This window comes from Amblyomma mixtum, chromosome 7 (assembly GCF_055824585.1).
Source record: "Amblyomma mixtum isolate Tamu chromosome 7, ASM5582458v1, whole genome shotgun sequence".
Classification (NCBI taxonomy): Eukaryota; Metazoa; Arthropoda; class Arachnida; order Ixodida; family Ixodidae; genus Amblyomma; species Amblyomma mixtum.
This window is the reverse complement of record NC_143018.1, coordinates 19,402,217-19,417,582: the sequence shown is the minus strand read 5'-3', so window position 1 is coordinate 19,417,582 and position 15,366 is coordinate 19,402,217. Positions and strand designations below refer to the sequence as shown.

General features: G+C 50.0%; 1 protein-coding gene across 6 annotated transcripts in view; it reads right to left on the bottom strand.

The window, feature by feature from the left end:
- LOC149335148 (nucleolar protein 4-like) overlaps window positions 1-15,366 on the bottom strand; it is a 127,041-nt gene that overhangs the window by 21,626 nt on the left and 90,049 nt on the right. For all 6 annotated transcript variants that reach the window (XM_089551812.1, XM_089551813.1, XM_089551810.1 and 3 more), the window contains exon 4: window positions 14,672-15,259. In XM_089551812.1, coding sequence (XP_089407938.1) covers window positions 14,672-15,259 — 588 coding nt within the window. The remainder of the gene's footprint in view (window positions 1-14,671; window positions 15,260-15,366) is intronic.

Sequence of the window (15,366 nt, the reverse complement as noted above, 5' to 3'; positions counted from 1 at the left end):
CGCAGTCAGACCTCCTCCCGCGGAGCTTTTCCTTCTTTCCCGTGCTCCTATCCAGACCCGTAGCAAGCTGCCACCGCCGCCGTGCACGCGAATCCTCCTACCGGTGTAATTCTGCCGAAAAGCGCTACATTTATTTTCCTTGCATGACTCGTCCCTCAAATTCCTGAGCTGCTTACGCCTTCCTCACTCTCTTGCCCAGCTCGATCACCCGTTTTATTTCGTTCCTCTTTTTTCCCGTCTTCGAAATTTCAACATTCGAAAAGGAAGCGCCTCACAGGAGCGGAAAGTAAGAGCGAGGCGCCGGGCGCACCTTTTATGGCCAGTGTGTGCTTCTTCCTTTTCTTCAATCGGCAAAGACGACGAACGCCAGCGCTACACCGAAGGATGGTACCGGCCCAGGAAGGAGTTAGAGCCGCAAAAAGGAAATGCCGCCTCCTCCTCAAAAGGAGCGGCGAGAGAAAGGAAAGAAAAGGAAGCGGGAGGGAGAAGAAGGAATGATGAGAGAAAACACGTGTAATTCAAAAGAGCGGAAAAGCGCGGGCGCTTTCCGCTGCGGCGGCGCCGACTGCGCACGACGACGACAGCGACGACTAGCGGCGCAGCGGCGAACGATGAGGCAAATATAACTCGGTGAACAAGAAACCCATGGTTTTTGCCTAGCTCGCCGATTTTCAAATCCCCCGCTTCCCTCGCCCTCACCCTCTCCTCCTCCTCGTCAACCACTGCTGCTCCCGAGACGCCGCTTCCCTGCATTGCCGGTTCCCCCTTTTTTTTTTCGCTACCCGCTTGTTTAGCCTGTTTTTGTTTTCCATCTTCCCTGTATAGCCATCTTTCTCCCCTTTTCCCACTTTTTTGTTTTTTGTTGTGCCTTCGACTTTGAGTCCACCATAGCGCAAAGAAACTGCGTTCTGCTGAGCGACGCGCGCTCTCCCATTTGAGTCTTTTTCCACTCCTCCCACGCTTCTTACCTCTTTTTCCTCATGGACCAACCCCCTCCCGAACTCCTCCCCACCCCGCGTTGTGAAAACCTTTTCTTTGTCGTTGACACTTTCCAAGCTTCGTTTATTGCTGCTTTGCCCATCGTATGAAACCTGCTTCGCCCCCCCCCCCCCCCCCCCCCCCCCCCCCACGGAGTCTGATCTTTCCACTGCCTCCAAATGTTCCTTTTTCCCCTTTTCCTTTCGGCTCCCCTTCCTCGCGTCGGTCGGGCTCCCGGTTATTAAATCTTCGTTGCGAGAGCGGCACCGCTCCCTATACTTTTTCTTCGCGCACTACCTCCTTTCATTCGAGTTTTACCGTTCTCAAAAGAGCGAGACGCCGGCTAGGGAAAAGCCACTGTAGCGGGGAATTCGGGGAGCAAGGGAAAAAAGTAAGGATGTGAGGATGAGGGCGCATGTGGACACCGAGCCCCATACTTTTTTTTTCTTTCTCTCGCACCGCACATCGTCGTCTCTCTGCTTCAGCGCGTACGAACCGACTCCAGGAACTCCCATACGCGGGGAAGTGGGGGAAGGTCTCGTGTTCAAAGTTGACGAGCTTTCCCATACAACTCCGACAGCCCCCCCCCCCCTTCCCTACTCCCTATCCTTAACCCGCACTCCGGCCTCCCTTACCCACAGGCTGGTTTTACGGTTCCCTTGCGTCCCTTTTATCATCCATACTTCCTCTCCCACTGCTGTTTTTCTTTTTTCGTATTTTATCACTGAGTTCACTGCGCTGTAACCCCGCCAGATAGGGCTTGTCCTCGTCTCGGAACTCCTCGTCTTATTTCTGAGCAGTTCTCCACCGAAGCTGGGCTGGCGCAGGAAAAACATAGGAGAAATACAAACTTACGCGCCTACGTATTGCGCTTCTCATTAATTTTTCATTCAGCGTTCCGATCTACGCGCCGAGGCCGCGAACCAAGAAAACTTGCGCGCTTTCTTAGAGCAAGCCGTTGCCATTTTTTTTTAATTTGTACAGAAGGACCCCGCTGAATCCTTCTGCCAGGCGAAAGAGCTTAAAACCTAAGCAACTCCCAGGCTCCCGACGCAGGGCCCGAAGCAGAAGCAGTCGCTTGAGTGGAGCGGCAAGCAGAGAAGAAAGGTTATGAAATCCCAGGAGACGTATGGAACGTAAATTAGGAAAATTAGGGACCTAATAAAGCAGAACTAAAGACGGTGGCATACGCTCCAATCATGGAACACTGGTGCGCCCCACAGAATCCGTGATTTGCACTGAAAAGCGCCAGCGATGAGTACGTAGTCACCAGACCGAGCTACTCGCACCCGCCTTTCGATCACTTCCCAGAATTCATCGCGGTGCCTGCCGCCGCGTTTACTTGTTTTAAACAAACGCGCTTCGCAGTCCAAGTATGCACAGTTTTCTTGTCTTTAACCTTCCCAGTTAACGAACAAAAGTAGAGGCTAATTTTCATTCTGTTTTGTGGTATCTCCTGGCCTAAAAATCTCAGAGAACGATTGCGCATCGTTTGTTTCGAGGAACCGAAAAAAAGAGCATCCCTCAACCCTGTTTAAAGGGCAGCTTTAATGGTTTTTGGAGATTCGAGATGATTCAGCGGTTCGAATGCATGCAACTTCTAGGTGAAACATGACAAGTATTTTTGCGGTAGGATTTAAAATGGTCACGCAGTCGCCGATTAAAACAGCGAGAATGTGAGGCATCTCTCGAATGCGTTGAATAAGTGTGGAGGAAATGGCGATCACTTCATTTTTACTAAAATTTCAAATTTGTAATGCCTTCGCACCCACATGCTACCATGCGTCGTCCGACGCCGCCAAACAAAGCTTCGTGGACTTTACCTTCAGTGGGGTTGGTTTTCTTCCCTCAAGCAACTGTTTCTTCACTGTAAACGTAGTGCCGCCGTACATGACGTCATCATGCGGCCCCTGCCCGGCGCTGTGCACCGCCGAGAAGCCTGAATGCCTACATGGCCCATTTAAACTGCTGTCACAAAAAGTCCTGGCATTCTTGAAAAAGACATGGCGCTGCAAGTACACGCACAAAAAGACGAGGATACGAACCACGGCGACTGTCCTTCGTCTCCTCTTTTTGCGCGTGTATTTGCAGCGCCATCTTTTCACAAAGGCAAAGCCAACTAGCTCGTCAACATATACGACCCTGGCATTCTTTATCTGCAAGTTTCACGCACTCGGTCTCTCTCTAGAATTTCTAAAACGTCTTGGGTTGCCCTTCAAAGTAAATAAAAGCATCCACTGCAAACAATCTAGCGAGTATAAGGTAGCTTACATAAGCGTGAATGTTTTGAAGAGAAAAGTAGTATCAGAAACTGATAACTTTTTCAAAATATATCTAAACTAGGCCTGTCAGTGGTAACTTCACGTCAACAGTGGTATCCTCTACTCCCTACTAATGTCGATAATAATAATAATACTTAAAGCACACACAAGAAGTTGCAGAGTGTCAAAAGAACCAAAAATTACGCGATTTCTATACGAACTGGTTTCTAAATTGCATTTTTTTTTCAGTTTCAAGAAATTTAGAGCAATGTCTGGAAAGCTTGAGCCTGAAGTGGTAAGCGAACTACACCGCACCTAATATCAGACTACTGAGCAATGTGTAGTCTACATCGGTTCCAGAATTTTTTTTTTAATCACGGTAACTTTACTGATTGCATGTACAGAGCCTTCCACGCTAGAGGCAAATTCGACAGCCATAACTGCTTCGTTCTACACAGCGAATCGTACAAAAAGAAATTAATTAATGCATTCATAAATTCACTAATCTGACAAAACCTGCTGCTGAAGTTCACGAAGCATGTGGTCGACTGCCGCGTCTCATGACTTCCCGAACCCAGCGCTCTTCCCAACACACGAGCGCCAGCACGAACGGGGGCAGCCTGCATTAGCTGCGCGGCGGCCACTACGGCTTCTCAGCAACATCCCCCTCCTCCTCTAGCCCAGCACTGCGCCTGCACCTCGCTCCCTCCAACTCGCCAACCCTCCCCGAGAGAGCCCGGATATGGGGAACTTTGTTTCCCCGCGAATAAGGAGTCACTGCTCAACAGACTGCCCAAGCCGGTCGCCCGAGCGACCGAACAGAGCCGGGGGAAGGGGGAATGGGGAAAGGAGGAAAAGAAAACAGTATCGAACACGCTCCTTGCTGCTGCTGCTGCTGCTGCGAGGAAGACCCACATGTAACGGGAGACGCACCACGAGATGTACAGAGGGCGAGCAGACGTTGCGGAAGGGGGAGAAGTAGGGAGAACACTAACGGCAGCTATAGAGCAACTAAGTACAGGCATCGCCACGAAAAGGGAAGAAAGGAAAAAACGGAGCAAAACAGGCGGCACAGCACGGCGGCCTCCTTCCTTCCCTCTGCCTCAAATGTCCAGGAAACTTTTTATCCTCTCTCATCTCCTCCGAGCGCCCTCATGCCTCCCTCCAGTCCCCATTCGCTACCGCCCCTCCCCCATCGAAACCTTTCCCCGCTCCCGATTCTCCCCACCGTACTCCCTAGAAACTTCTTGCTCTCCCGCGTGTTCCCGACCCGGATCGAGCGTTGGCGCTGCGTTTCTTTCGATCTGCGGGAGAGGCCCTTCCCTTTCTCTGCGTCAGCGCCACTTTGCCCATCTCCGCTACCCGAAATTCTCCCTCTACCTCCTCGATCCACTGAGCTCTCCCTCAAAAGCGGTGGCTCCCGCGCGCAACCAGTGGTTTTTATTTTTTTTGGCCCTGCAGCCACCACACCGCTGGATTCATCGCTCCACCCTTCCCCGCAAGACTCCTTGTTCTGAAAATCCTCGCCGGCCCCGTTCGCCCCGGTTTCTTTTTCGTCGTACGCTTAGCGTCCGCTATATACTTGTTTTCCCTTTTCCACTCCCCCTCACAGCCGCCGCCGAGGTCTGGCTGGGAGAGGCGCTCCAACCTCACCCTCCGCGTGACCCGTTTTCCTCATCTTTCAGCCAGCCACGCTCTTGTCTTCGTTCGTTCCCTAAACTTCCCGCGCGGCACAGGAACGCCGGCAGACGCCATATATATAGCTGTAGCCGGTACTCGTTATTCTGGCTTTTCTTTCTTTTTTCTCCGAGCTCCGCTCATCTCCCGTTTTTCTTCTTTCTGCGTCCCCAAAGCTCCTTCTTTTTCCTTGTTACCGAATTTTCCCCTTTTTCCCAGTGAATATTCTCTTCAGCAGCGCCCAGCATCTTCTCTTTGTCTCTGTACAAAGACATAACCACCTACCGTTCTCTTTCTTTCTCGTCCCTCCTTTTCAGCCTCCCCATTTTCCCCAGCGCCGCCTCCACTTTTCCTGCTCGCGTCAGGGTTCCAGCTCTCGTCTTTACTTCCCCAACCTTTCGCGTCCTAGTTCCGCCTTTACTGGCGGTTTCCCGTCGTTCCTCCATGCAATACCGTCCGTCACTTGTGAGGTCACTTGGCGTCTTCGCAGCTTACTCCTTGAGTGCCGGCGAATTTTAGTTGTTCTCCCGCCTAACACGACCGAACGCCGCTTGCCTCTGACCTTTCCACTCTGTAGTCTGTTCCACGCACCATACATTTCCCTTTTTCTTTTACTCCCCAAAGCCCCATCTCCCCAGCCACTAGACAGATAGGCGGCCGTCGCATATCATACCACATCTGGGTTCCTGTACCCTTTCCGCTCTCGCTTTGTTGCCTTCATCTAGTTATTTCCGGTCCACTTCGGCGTCTGACTGGAGCTTCCACTCGACCCTCAACTTCCCGCACTCCCCAAGGAACCCATACCGAGAAGACCCCTCCGTTCGTTTCCGACATCGCCGGAAATCTTTGCGCGCACGCGTGCGTGCGTGTGTGCGTGTGTGTATGCGCGTGTGCGCGCGCGTGTGTGTGCGCGCGTGTGTGTGCGCGCGTGTGTGTGTGTGCGCGTGTGTGTGCGCGCGTGTGTGTGTGTGTGTGTGTGCGCGCGTGCGCGTGCGTGCGCGCGTGCGCGTGTGTGCGCGTGTGTGTGCGTGTGTCGGGTTCCGGCATTACTCGCACTTCCAAGTAACAATGGCTCGAGCCATTCATCTCTCCTATCTCTCGCTGAATGCCGAGGAGATAAACTTCGTGCACTAAGACTTTCTTCACGACATGAAGGCTTCTTCCAATCAAGGACAATGTGACCCCCCGAATGTGGCAATGGTGATTCCTTTGGTGTCAAATCCAGAGTATAATTGACAACGTGACATGCAACTGTTGCGTGTTCACTCAGTAGGAAATTTTCATCTGTGAACACTCCGGCAGACAGATGTGAGGAAACAACAGTAAAAAAAAAGAAAAGAAAAGAAGACAACAATCAAGCCCTCCAACTATCACTGCTGCAACTCCACAAGACTCCGGCAGACGAAGCCAACGCACCACTGGTTGCTTCACTTGAACGCTAGACTGCTTCCATATTTACTTGTTTGAAATTCCCACACACACTTTCTCTTCCCGTACCTTCAGCAGTACGCTGATGTGCATGTTTAGAGCTCTTTAGACAAGCCGGTACCCCAAGCTACTTCCACAGCAAACCACGCACATTTCCTTGTATTCAAAGTGCCAGCAAAACGTAAGCTGCAAAGTCCACCGCGCCCTTTTCAGGAAGCTTTAATTAAAATTGCAAGTATTAAACAGTGAAACCTGACGGCACACGAAACACGATTTACCATAGAGCTATGGATGGTACGATATGAATGCCTTTCGTTAACCTAAAGAAACCAATGAATGCCACCCTTATTTTAACGCGTGCAAATCTTGCACACCTCTGAATACAGAAGACGTGGGCGCAGTAATCCTAATAAACAAACACCTGAGCTCTTTTTGACGCCTGTGTGGACGATGTCTCTGTTGAGCGCTGCTGAGAGCTGCTGCCGACCTTCAAACATCAGTTTCCCACCAACAAGCCGTAGCCAGCGATCGCTAAGCCATCTCAGCGAGCAGGCACGGAAGCAATAATGGGAAACTGTTCTAAGCAACCAAAAAATCCGAAAGCGTCGGGAAATTGACTCGGCATTATAAAACGAGGCGTCACTGTTTGGGGAATACCACGACTTACATATCTACGCCTCGTACAGGAAAGAAAAAAAAATATGCAGATATACGAGCGAAATGCGGGGTGAAAATGTTGCAGGAACATATTTTCACCCATCGCCCATAGAAGCCTATGTATTCTTCATACACTACTTCCTCCTCTGCATATTATGCCTCTTCCGAGCACACCTGGATAAAAAGGATAGCCCATCCTCTTACTTACGCAGCCATACGCATTATATAATGCACATTTGTCTTTTACGGAGTTATTAGAAATGCCCTACTTCCTAAATTCTGCTGGACGTAAGATTGCTCGCTGTGCTTCATGATTTCAACTTTTCAAGAGCTGTGTAAGAACGAAGGGGGGGGGGGGGGGATCTGAGCATTCTTTCATGTTAGTTGCTATGTCTAAGTCAGCTTTCTGCTTCCAGCTGCCAAACGGCTCTCAAGTGTTCCCTCCTTCACTTACCATGCGAATATGTGTAATTTCAATTCAAATACGCATCTTGTGATTAAACGTACTAAACTAAATATGTGCTAAATATACGTCATGTGATGTTGCATGTTTTTGAAGGCACTCTTAAAGGGAGAAGTGTTGAACTGAGGCCCGCAATTATTTTTTTTTTTTTTGGGGGGGGGGGGGGGGGTACATTCGTGGGAGTACCCGGAATATCCAATGTATTTGGATTAACGCTCACAAGCCCAAATTTTGCTCGGCTCTGACAAAGATACACACAGTCTATTGTCATAAAGGCAAGGTTGGCCCCTGCTGCTGTCCTCATGAAATACGACATGTACATGTTTAAAGGGGCTAGCTCTGCAGAGTGTGCGGAAAACTGTCGATGCGAAAATCCAAAGCTCAAGCGCCAGAATGCATTTCTGCATAAAAATAAATATGAAGAGTACAATGTTTTCATCCCTTTCAGCAAAACCTGTCACTCCGCTTTTATTGAAGACGTCAAAAGAGAGAGGAGAAGAGTGCGGGCGACGAGAGGCCCCTCCCGTCCTCCTCCCCAATGCGAACATCGGCGCGAGAGGCACCGATCGGCATTTCGCAAATCCCTCTACAGAGGCAGCGTTTGCGCAAACGTCTTTTTACGAAGACCAAACAGCAAACACTGCCCGCGCCAGCACCTCTTCAGCGAGCGCTGTCGAACCGTGCCCTTTTCACCGAGTAGCGCTGTAGCTGCGGCGCAGAAAGCAAGCGGAGACCGATAGAAAACACACGCCGCGAATCGCCGGAGATGCACAAAAAATAACATATAAAAGCGATAAAAAGAAAAAAGGGAGCGCGCGAGCACCCTGCTGAGATTTTTTTTTTTCGGCGATCGACGCTTGTAGATCGAAACGACGCGCAGTTTCTCGTTCGGTTCTCCGAAAGCAAAGCAATTCTCGCCCCCCTCCTCTGGTTTTCTGCGTTTCCCCATTCCGTTCCGCGAAGAGCAAAGTAGCGTTCAAAACATTATCTCTGCTCCTAAGAAGGCGATCATCGCCCGCAGATTCCGTCCGCTGTTCCGGCCTGTTTTCTCGGAAGCGGCAGCACGGCTTGCGGGAGAAATGAAAACGTCGAGTGCAACGCGATGAAGAAAACGGGCTAGTTTGTGCGGGGAAGCCGATAACAATAACCTGACGAGGCGGCGACTACGGCGGAGGAGAACGGGAAGTTTACACAAGACGACGAACAAAGGAAGAAAGCACGGTTAGAACAGAGGAGGCGCAAGTTAACACAGCTACCAGACAGATGACGCGGCTGTTAGAGAAGAGAGCAGGACAAAGATAACACGCTGAAGAAAGAGAAACGGAATAAGATAGTAGGGCGGAAGGTAAACAGTTTTCCGTAGAAGAGGAAAACCCGTGCTTACGAAAGCACTACGAAGGAGCAAGTTAAGACGGAAGACCTAAGATGGACGAGGATGGATAGGATGAGGAGGAAGCTAAGAAGATTGCGAGGGGTGACGAACTACGGTACGCGGACAGTTCAGATGCCAGATATACTACAAGAAACGCAATGCAATGCACTCCCTTGATGAGGTCCAGTATCGAAAGGTGCTTCGATAAGAGCAAGATATAACGGATACCAATCAATGCTAGCCAATAATATAACGGTTACTGACCAACATTGCTCTCATTTCGAGTTATTGATCAATTGCCTCTCGCAATATGCTAGCCATCCCGATTAGCTCAGTTGGTACAGCGACTGCTCTGGTGAAACGACGGTGGTCCCGGGTTCGAACCACGAACCAGGACAAACTTTTCTTTGGGTTCGAACCTGGACGAATTTCTCTTTAGCTGAGAAGTCTGTGGAAGCTGATATCTTTACTTTGTAGCCGTATGGCTGCGCTTGGGTGGATGCCAGTGAGAAATCTGCTCCCTTACTATAAAGGGGACGGATATCAATATAATATAATAATATGTAAGTTTTTTCAAGTTTTTCAAGTTTCAAGTTTATTTAAAACGCACATAGTAATACAAATACAATAAAATCAGTACAGAAGGAGGTCCCATAGTACACGACTGTATATAAATATGTTAGAGCTACTAGAGACAAAGTCGTGGGATCGGCTGCGCGAAAAACGCTGTATTTTCCAGCCAGCTTGAAGCAGATCGCAGCGCCACACGTTTTAAAGTGCCAATCGAGAAGGGTAGCATAACAGGAGGTAGCGCGGCGGGAATCACTGCGTGCTCTCCAAAATTGGTTTTGTTTTTTGCTTCTTTAGGAAAAGAAAATGGCACAGTATCTGTCTCACATCTCGGTCGACACCTGAACCACGCCGTAAGCGAAGGTGGGAGTAAAAGAATAAAGAGAGAAAGAGGTGCCCTAGTGGAGGTCTCCGGAATAAGTTCGACCACCTGAGGATCTTTAACGTGCACTGACATCGCACAGCACACGGGCGCCCCTAGCGTTTCGCCTCCATCGAAACTTAACTGATATTTTGACGCGCCCTTTGCGCCTTCTTTTCGGTTACGCCTTCAAGAAGTACATACAAGGCTTGTTTAGACGATTGCCCCTGGCACGTACGCGTTGGCCCTCTTGATATTTGAACGCAAGACAATCCGCCTATCGCCGAAAAGAGAGAAAGCTAGACACACAACAGTGTATCTTTAAAAAAGGGAGCTGGGTGAGCGTTTACACCACAGCCCAGTACAATTGTGAGACGCTCTACCTTCTCCCCTCCTCTCCTCTTTACCTCCTCAACAAGCGATTGTTTCCGTCGAGGACAGTCACTGGCTGTCCGCGCTCGAACTCGCACGCGCTTGTTTCGAGAGTCCCAGGCAATGCACCGCAGGAAGCCGCGCGAGGAAAAGCGAAAAATAATTTTTAAAAAAGATACACGGGACAAAAGGGCAGGCGGAGAAAGTGTTTACCGAGTTCATTTTCGAACCAGGCGCGATGCTGCAGCTTCTTCTTTCGCACCTGCTAGCGGCATGTCCGCGGTCGAGAAAGGGCTTTCGCGACGTCCTTTCGGTGTCGCCGAAACGGGCAGTGCCGAGAATCGCTCGGGCGTTGCGCGCGACGAGTGCGTGCTTCTCGATCTTTAACATTGTCGGAACTCGAACTGAGAACGCGGCAATGCGGAGTTATGGCCCTTGTGAAAAGTAGAGCCCGCCGGGAGCTGGTTTGTTTATGCATGTTTCATCTAAGACTTTACACAATTATTTAAAAATGAGCGTTTTGAGTTAGAAGTGTGCTTTTTTCGGCAAAGCCTTGTCAGCGGTGTAGTACAGCAGAATGCAGCTAAAACATGCTAACTAGGAGGCTGGTTAACTAATATTCAGTAGTAAACTTTTTACCTATTACTTTTAGTCTCCTTAATTAGTGAGAGCATGCAGCCCACCGTAAGTAATATCCATATCAGTTTTTAGAGTTTCGAAGTCGCGGTTACCCCTGGCACTGTGGGCCAACAAATTTGGGGTATCTCGACGGGTTCCACAGCGCCGAAGGTAACTGCGTTTTCGAAACTCTAAAAACTGATATGGATATTACTTACGGTGGGCTACACGACTCTTAATAAATAAGGAGCCTAACAGAGTTAAAAAGTTAACTATTCACCATTAGTTAACCAGCCTGCTAGTTAACACGTCTTCGCGCTATTTTTATGTACTGCACCGCTGACATGAAAAAAGTGCTCTTCTAACTGAAAAAGCTGAAAAGCTTATATTTAAAAATTGTGCAATGTCTTAGGTGATGCACAGACAATAAACTTGTTTATTCCTCGTCCACCACGAGCATGGCCAATCTCTTGAAGGTGAGAGGGCCTTTCAACAGTTGGAAAAGCTACGGATTAGAGTCACTCTAGTTTGGATACTGCAAGCCTCCCACCATAGGGCTTATAAGCAAAAAAAAAAAAATCAGTTGCCTAACACAGCGGCGTACCTGCCATCTACTGCTCTGTAGATACGTTGCTCTGCTTTTGTTAGTGCGCCGCAGACGGATATTGGTTTGACTGCTATCGATTGCCACGCGAACACTGTGCTCGGACAGCCGTGAACAAATTCTGCGAGCTTTTGACCCACAAACAGAGACTGTTGCGATGCCCTGGCGGAAGGGGCAGTGGGCGAATGACGCAGAAGAACATTAAAACGCAAAGACATGCGTCCAAAGGAATGACTAAACGGATGATAATTCATCTCTACACAACTTAAGCGGTTCACAACATTGTGAACGCAGCCGGAAGGAAGCGTCCTTGGGCGTTGACGGTCGCGTTTTCGAACGCCGTGTCCACGCGACCAAGCCGCGCGTTCTGGGAAGGAAGCGTCCTTGGGCGTTGACGGTAGCGTTTTCGAACGCCGTGTCCACGCGACCAAGCCGCGCGTTCTCGCAAGGAAGCGTCCTTGGGCGTTGACGGTCGCGTTTTCGAACGCCGTGTCCACGCGACCAAGCCGCGCGTTCTCGCAAGGAAGCGTCCTTGGGCGTTGACGGTCGCGTTTTCGAACGCCGTGTCCACGCGACCAAGCCGCGCGTTCTCGTAAGGAAGCGTCCTTGGGCGTTGACGGTCGCGTTTTCGAACGCCGTGTCCACGCGACCAAGCCGCGCGTTCTCGTAAGGAAGCGTCCTTGGGCGTTGACGGTTGCGTTTTCCAACGCCGAACATGAGCCCCGCGTCGAGGCCGGCACCCTGCGGCGCCGAGGGTAGTCCGGAATGCTCGTGGCACAGTTTCCGGAGCTCGCGGGCCCACAGGCGAGCAGTCTTGCAACGCAACAAGCAGTATACATTGCATTCGGAAAAGGTAAACATGTGGCTTTTGCTGCCCGACTACCATGAGCTAACAGCTAAGTTTGTAAGTGATGCCAAACCAAATGTCACTCGTACAACAGGCTGTTGCTACAGTGGCCAACAAAAACAAAACTAAACAAAAGAGACTAGGCGTTAGAGGTCAGTGCCTTGATTGGCAAACGAAAGACGTGCGAAGCATACAAGAAAAGCCCGCACTTTAGGTAGCCAGAGTGAGACTACGGCGAGCGTATGACAGTAAAGGTGAGCCTTCAGGGGAACTCAACGGTCTTCACAAAAAAAAGAAAGTGACCTCCATAGTATTTCACAAAACCACTCAGTCCTTTGCAGCACTCTTAAAGCTTAATTGTTCAATTGATATTAGATTCTTCAGTATTTTTTTGTTGATTTTGTGAACCCTGAGGGCCAGAGACGTTATAGAGGGGAGTGGTTACAAAAACAGTTACAAAAACAACGCATAGTGCAGCAAAGTAATTGGGTCTATAGAAATGTCCATAAACCCGTCCATTGGATTCACGGAGTGAAGAACAAAATGCATTGTCCGACGCAGAACTTATGTACTGCCTCGCACTATGAACAAAAGTGAACATCCCTTACTCATCGCGCCTGCGGCAAATGCCTACCATACGCGGACGTTTTAGATTACCTCATAAAACTGACGCCAGTCATTGGTCCATCATTTTGACGTCAACATAGCATAAACTGGTCAGTGAGAGGCGAAACCGAACTTGCGCAATAAGTGCACAGGATACGAATAAATGCCGACTGACGTGTAAAGGAATATCGCAGCAAAACAACATCAACAGTTCAGCGCACAACGCAATCAACTATGCAACAACAAAAAATTCAGCTTAAAGTGCGGTGAGGTGAAAGCGTTAGGCGCAGTGTTGCTGCTTGTGTCACTGATGTGTGGTTAAGATGCTTCTCTAAGAGTGGAACGCGACAGCGTCTTGAAACGCTGCAAGGGAGTCTACAGAACGCCATCGCCCGTTCGGCTTTACGCCTTGCTGGTCGGTAAATTGGCTTTTGGAGAAAAATAAATGTATCGGTCTCGCATTTCCTTCTGCTGAATGAGTACAAGCGTCCTCATGTACGTACGAAGATACGGTTCCGAAAATTGGACAATAAGCACTCAGATGCAACTCCCTGAATACGAGGTTTACGCGCGGTTTTTCTGAAGCGCAATAAATTTGTTGCCGTTGCAGTAAAGGTAATGACTGCCGAATAGCCGGCAACCGTTCGGCGACAAAGCCCTGCCCGCTCTACCAGGAAAACTGCTCACTAGTTCACAGTTACAATTTTTTTTGTTTAATGCTTTTATGCAACTCGGAAGAAAGAGCAACGTCATGAAAAGCAATGATAAAAGAATAGGATGTGCACGAATTGTCATATACGTTTTTGCTTAACAACGTTGATTTCACAACGGTTACTCAGGACTCGCGCGCGAAGCCCGAGTAGTTTCGATTATGGAGTAATACGATGAAATAGAGGGGAAAAAGGAGCTGACACAAAAAATCATACAAATATTTTGCCACACAACGCCTTCAAGTCGATAATATTTACATGTTACTAATGCGCCACATGTACAAAGAGCAGCGCATTCACTGATTGCTTACTTCACAGAACATGCAACTATCTGAAACACTAAATAAAACGGCCGTGGAAAAATTTCGAGTGCGAAATTTCCTATAAAAAGGAGCTTCACAGTGCCCAAGCCTTCTCTGGCTGGTTAAAAAAAAAAAATCTGTCATGAATTTTTTTAAAATTATTTTGTAACTTTTATAAACTTTGGCAACCTATTGTCGAATTCATTCTTTTTCCAAAGTAATAAACAATTCAGTGTTAGCTGACAGCTTCTCCGGATTAAACGTCGCAAAAGCCGCAAGGATGTTATGTGCCCTATGGCGCACCTACTGAAGAGCAGCATCGCACACGAATATAAACACAATTCCTGCTAAAAAATTTGCGCGGCACGAATGGGAAAAGGTTACCACTCCAAGAAATCTCTCCCGTCTACCTCGTTCACAAGAAAAGAAAGCAGAAACGAATTCACATTTAGTTACACATTCTCAGTTCACTCCGCGCGAAGTGCGGGATGAGCAAAAAAAGAACAAAACAGCTGCCCGACTCGGCGCCGACGAAAACAAGCAGTATAGCAGCTTCGGGCGCGCCTTGACATTAGCACACAAAGTGGCATTTCAAAACCGAATCGGTCCAGAGTCACAAGGCGCGCCGAAATGCGCGAGCTCAGCGGGGGCCGACGCGCAGAAAGGCTAGAAGACCGCGTCGGAGCAGCAGCAGACGACCTCGGCGTAGCTGAGAGCGAGAGGAGGCACTTTCTCGCGAAGCAACAAGTAGCACGCGTCGACACGCAGTCATCAACGCATTGACACGGGACCAGCAAAACAGCGCGTCCAGGTAGACTGAGATATAAACAGAACACCGCACTGACCTCCCTCGGGTTGAAGGCATCCTCCTCAGACAGGCCGAGGCTCCTCATGTGTTTCAAGTAGGCCGTCGTGATGGGGACGCTGAAGTCGAGATCGGCAGCCGACACGGGCGCGATGATGCGCGCCGCGGCCGCACGCGCCGTGGGGGCGCTGCCGGCATCGCTCGAAGCGCCGCCTGGGGATGAGGCTGCGGAACTTGCCGCCGGAGTGGTGGGGGCGCCACCTGCGCACAGAGTGACGTCGCGGGACGGACTGCTTCTTCCTGATGCTCTGCTTCCGGATCGGCAGCTGGCGGCTCCAACGGCTTCGCGGCTGTTGTTGTTGCAGCTGTTGCCCTGGTAACCGGGGGAGCCCGCGCTCGTGGTCGGCGTCGTCGGTGGAGGTGGCACGGCTGCTGCGGGAGCTGCTGCCCCGCTGCTACAGTTGCCGCTCGAGTTGAGGGCGGACGGGTCGGCGTTCGAAGCGGCAGCAGCGGGGGCGACCGCGCTGAGCGCTCCGTTGGTGAGGTGCATCCTCTTCTGGCAGTCGGAGCAGGACATCAGGAAGTGCGTGACAGCCTCGCGGGGCAGAAAGGCGTACAGCTCCGCGATCTGCGCGCAGAAATGGCCAGAAAAGGACCTCTTAGACACATAGCTATCCATCAGGTGAAAGCAAGAGTAACGTAAATAAAAAAAAAACTGATTACATGCCACGCCTC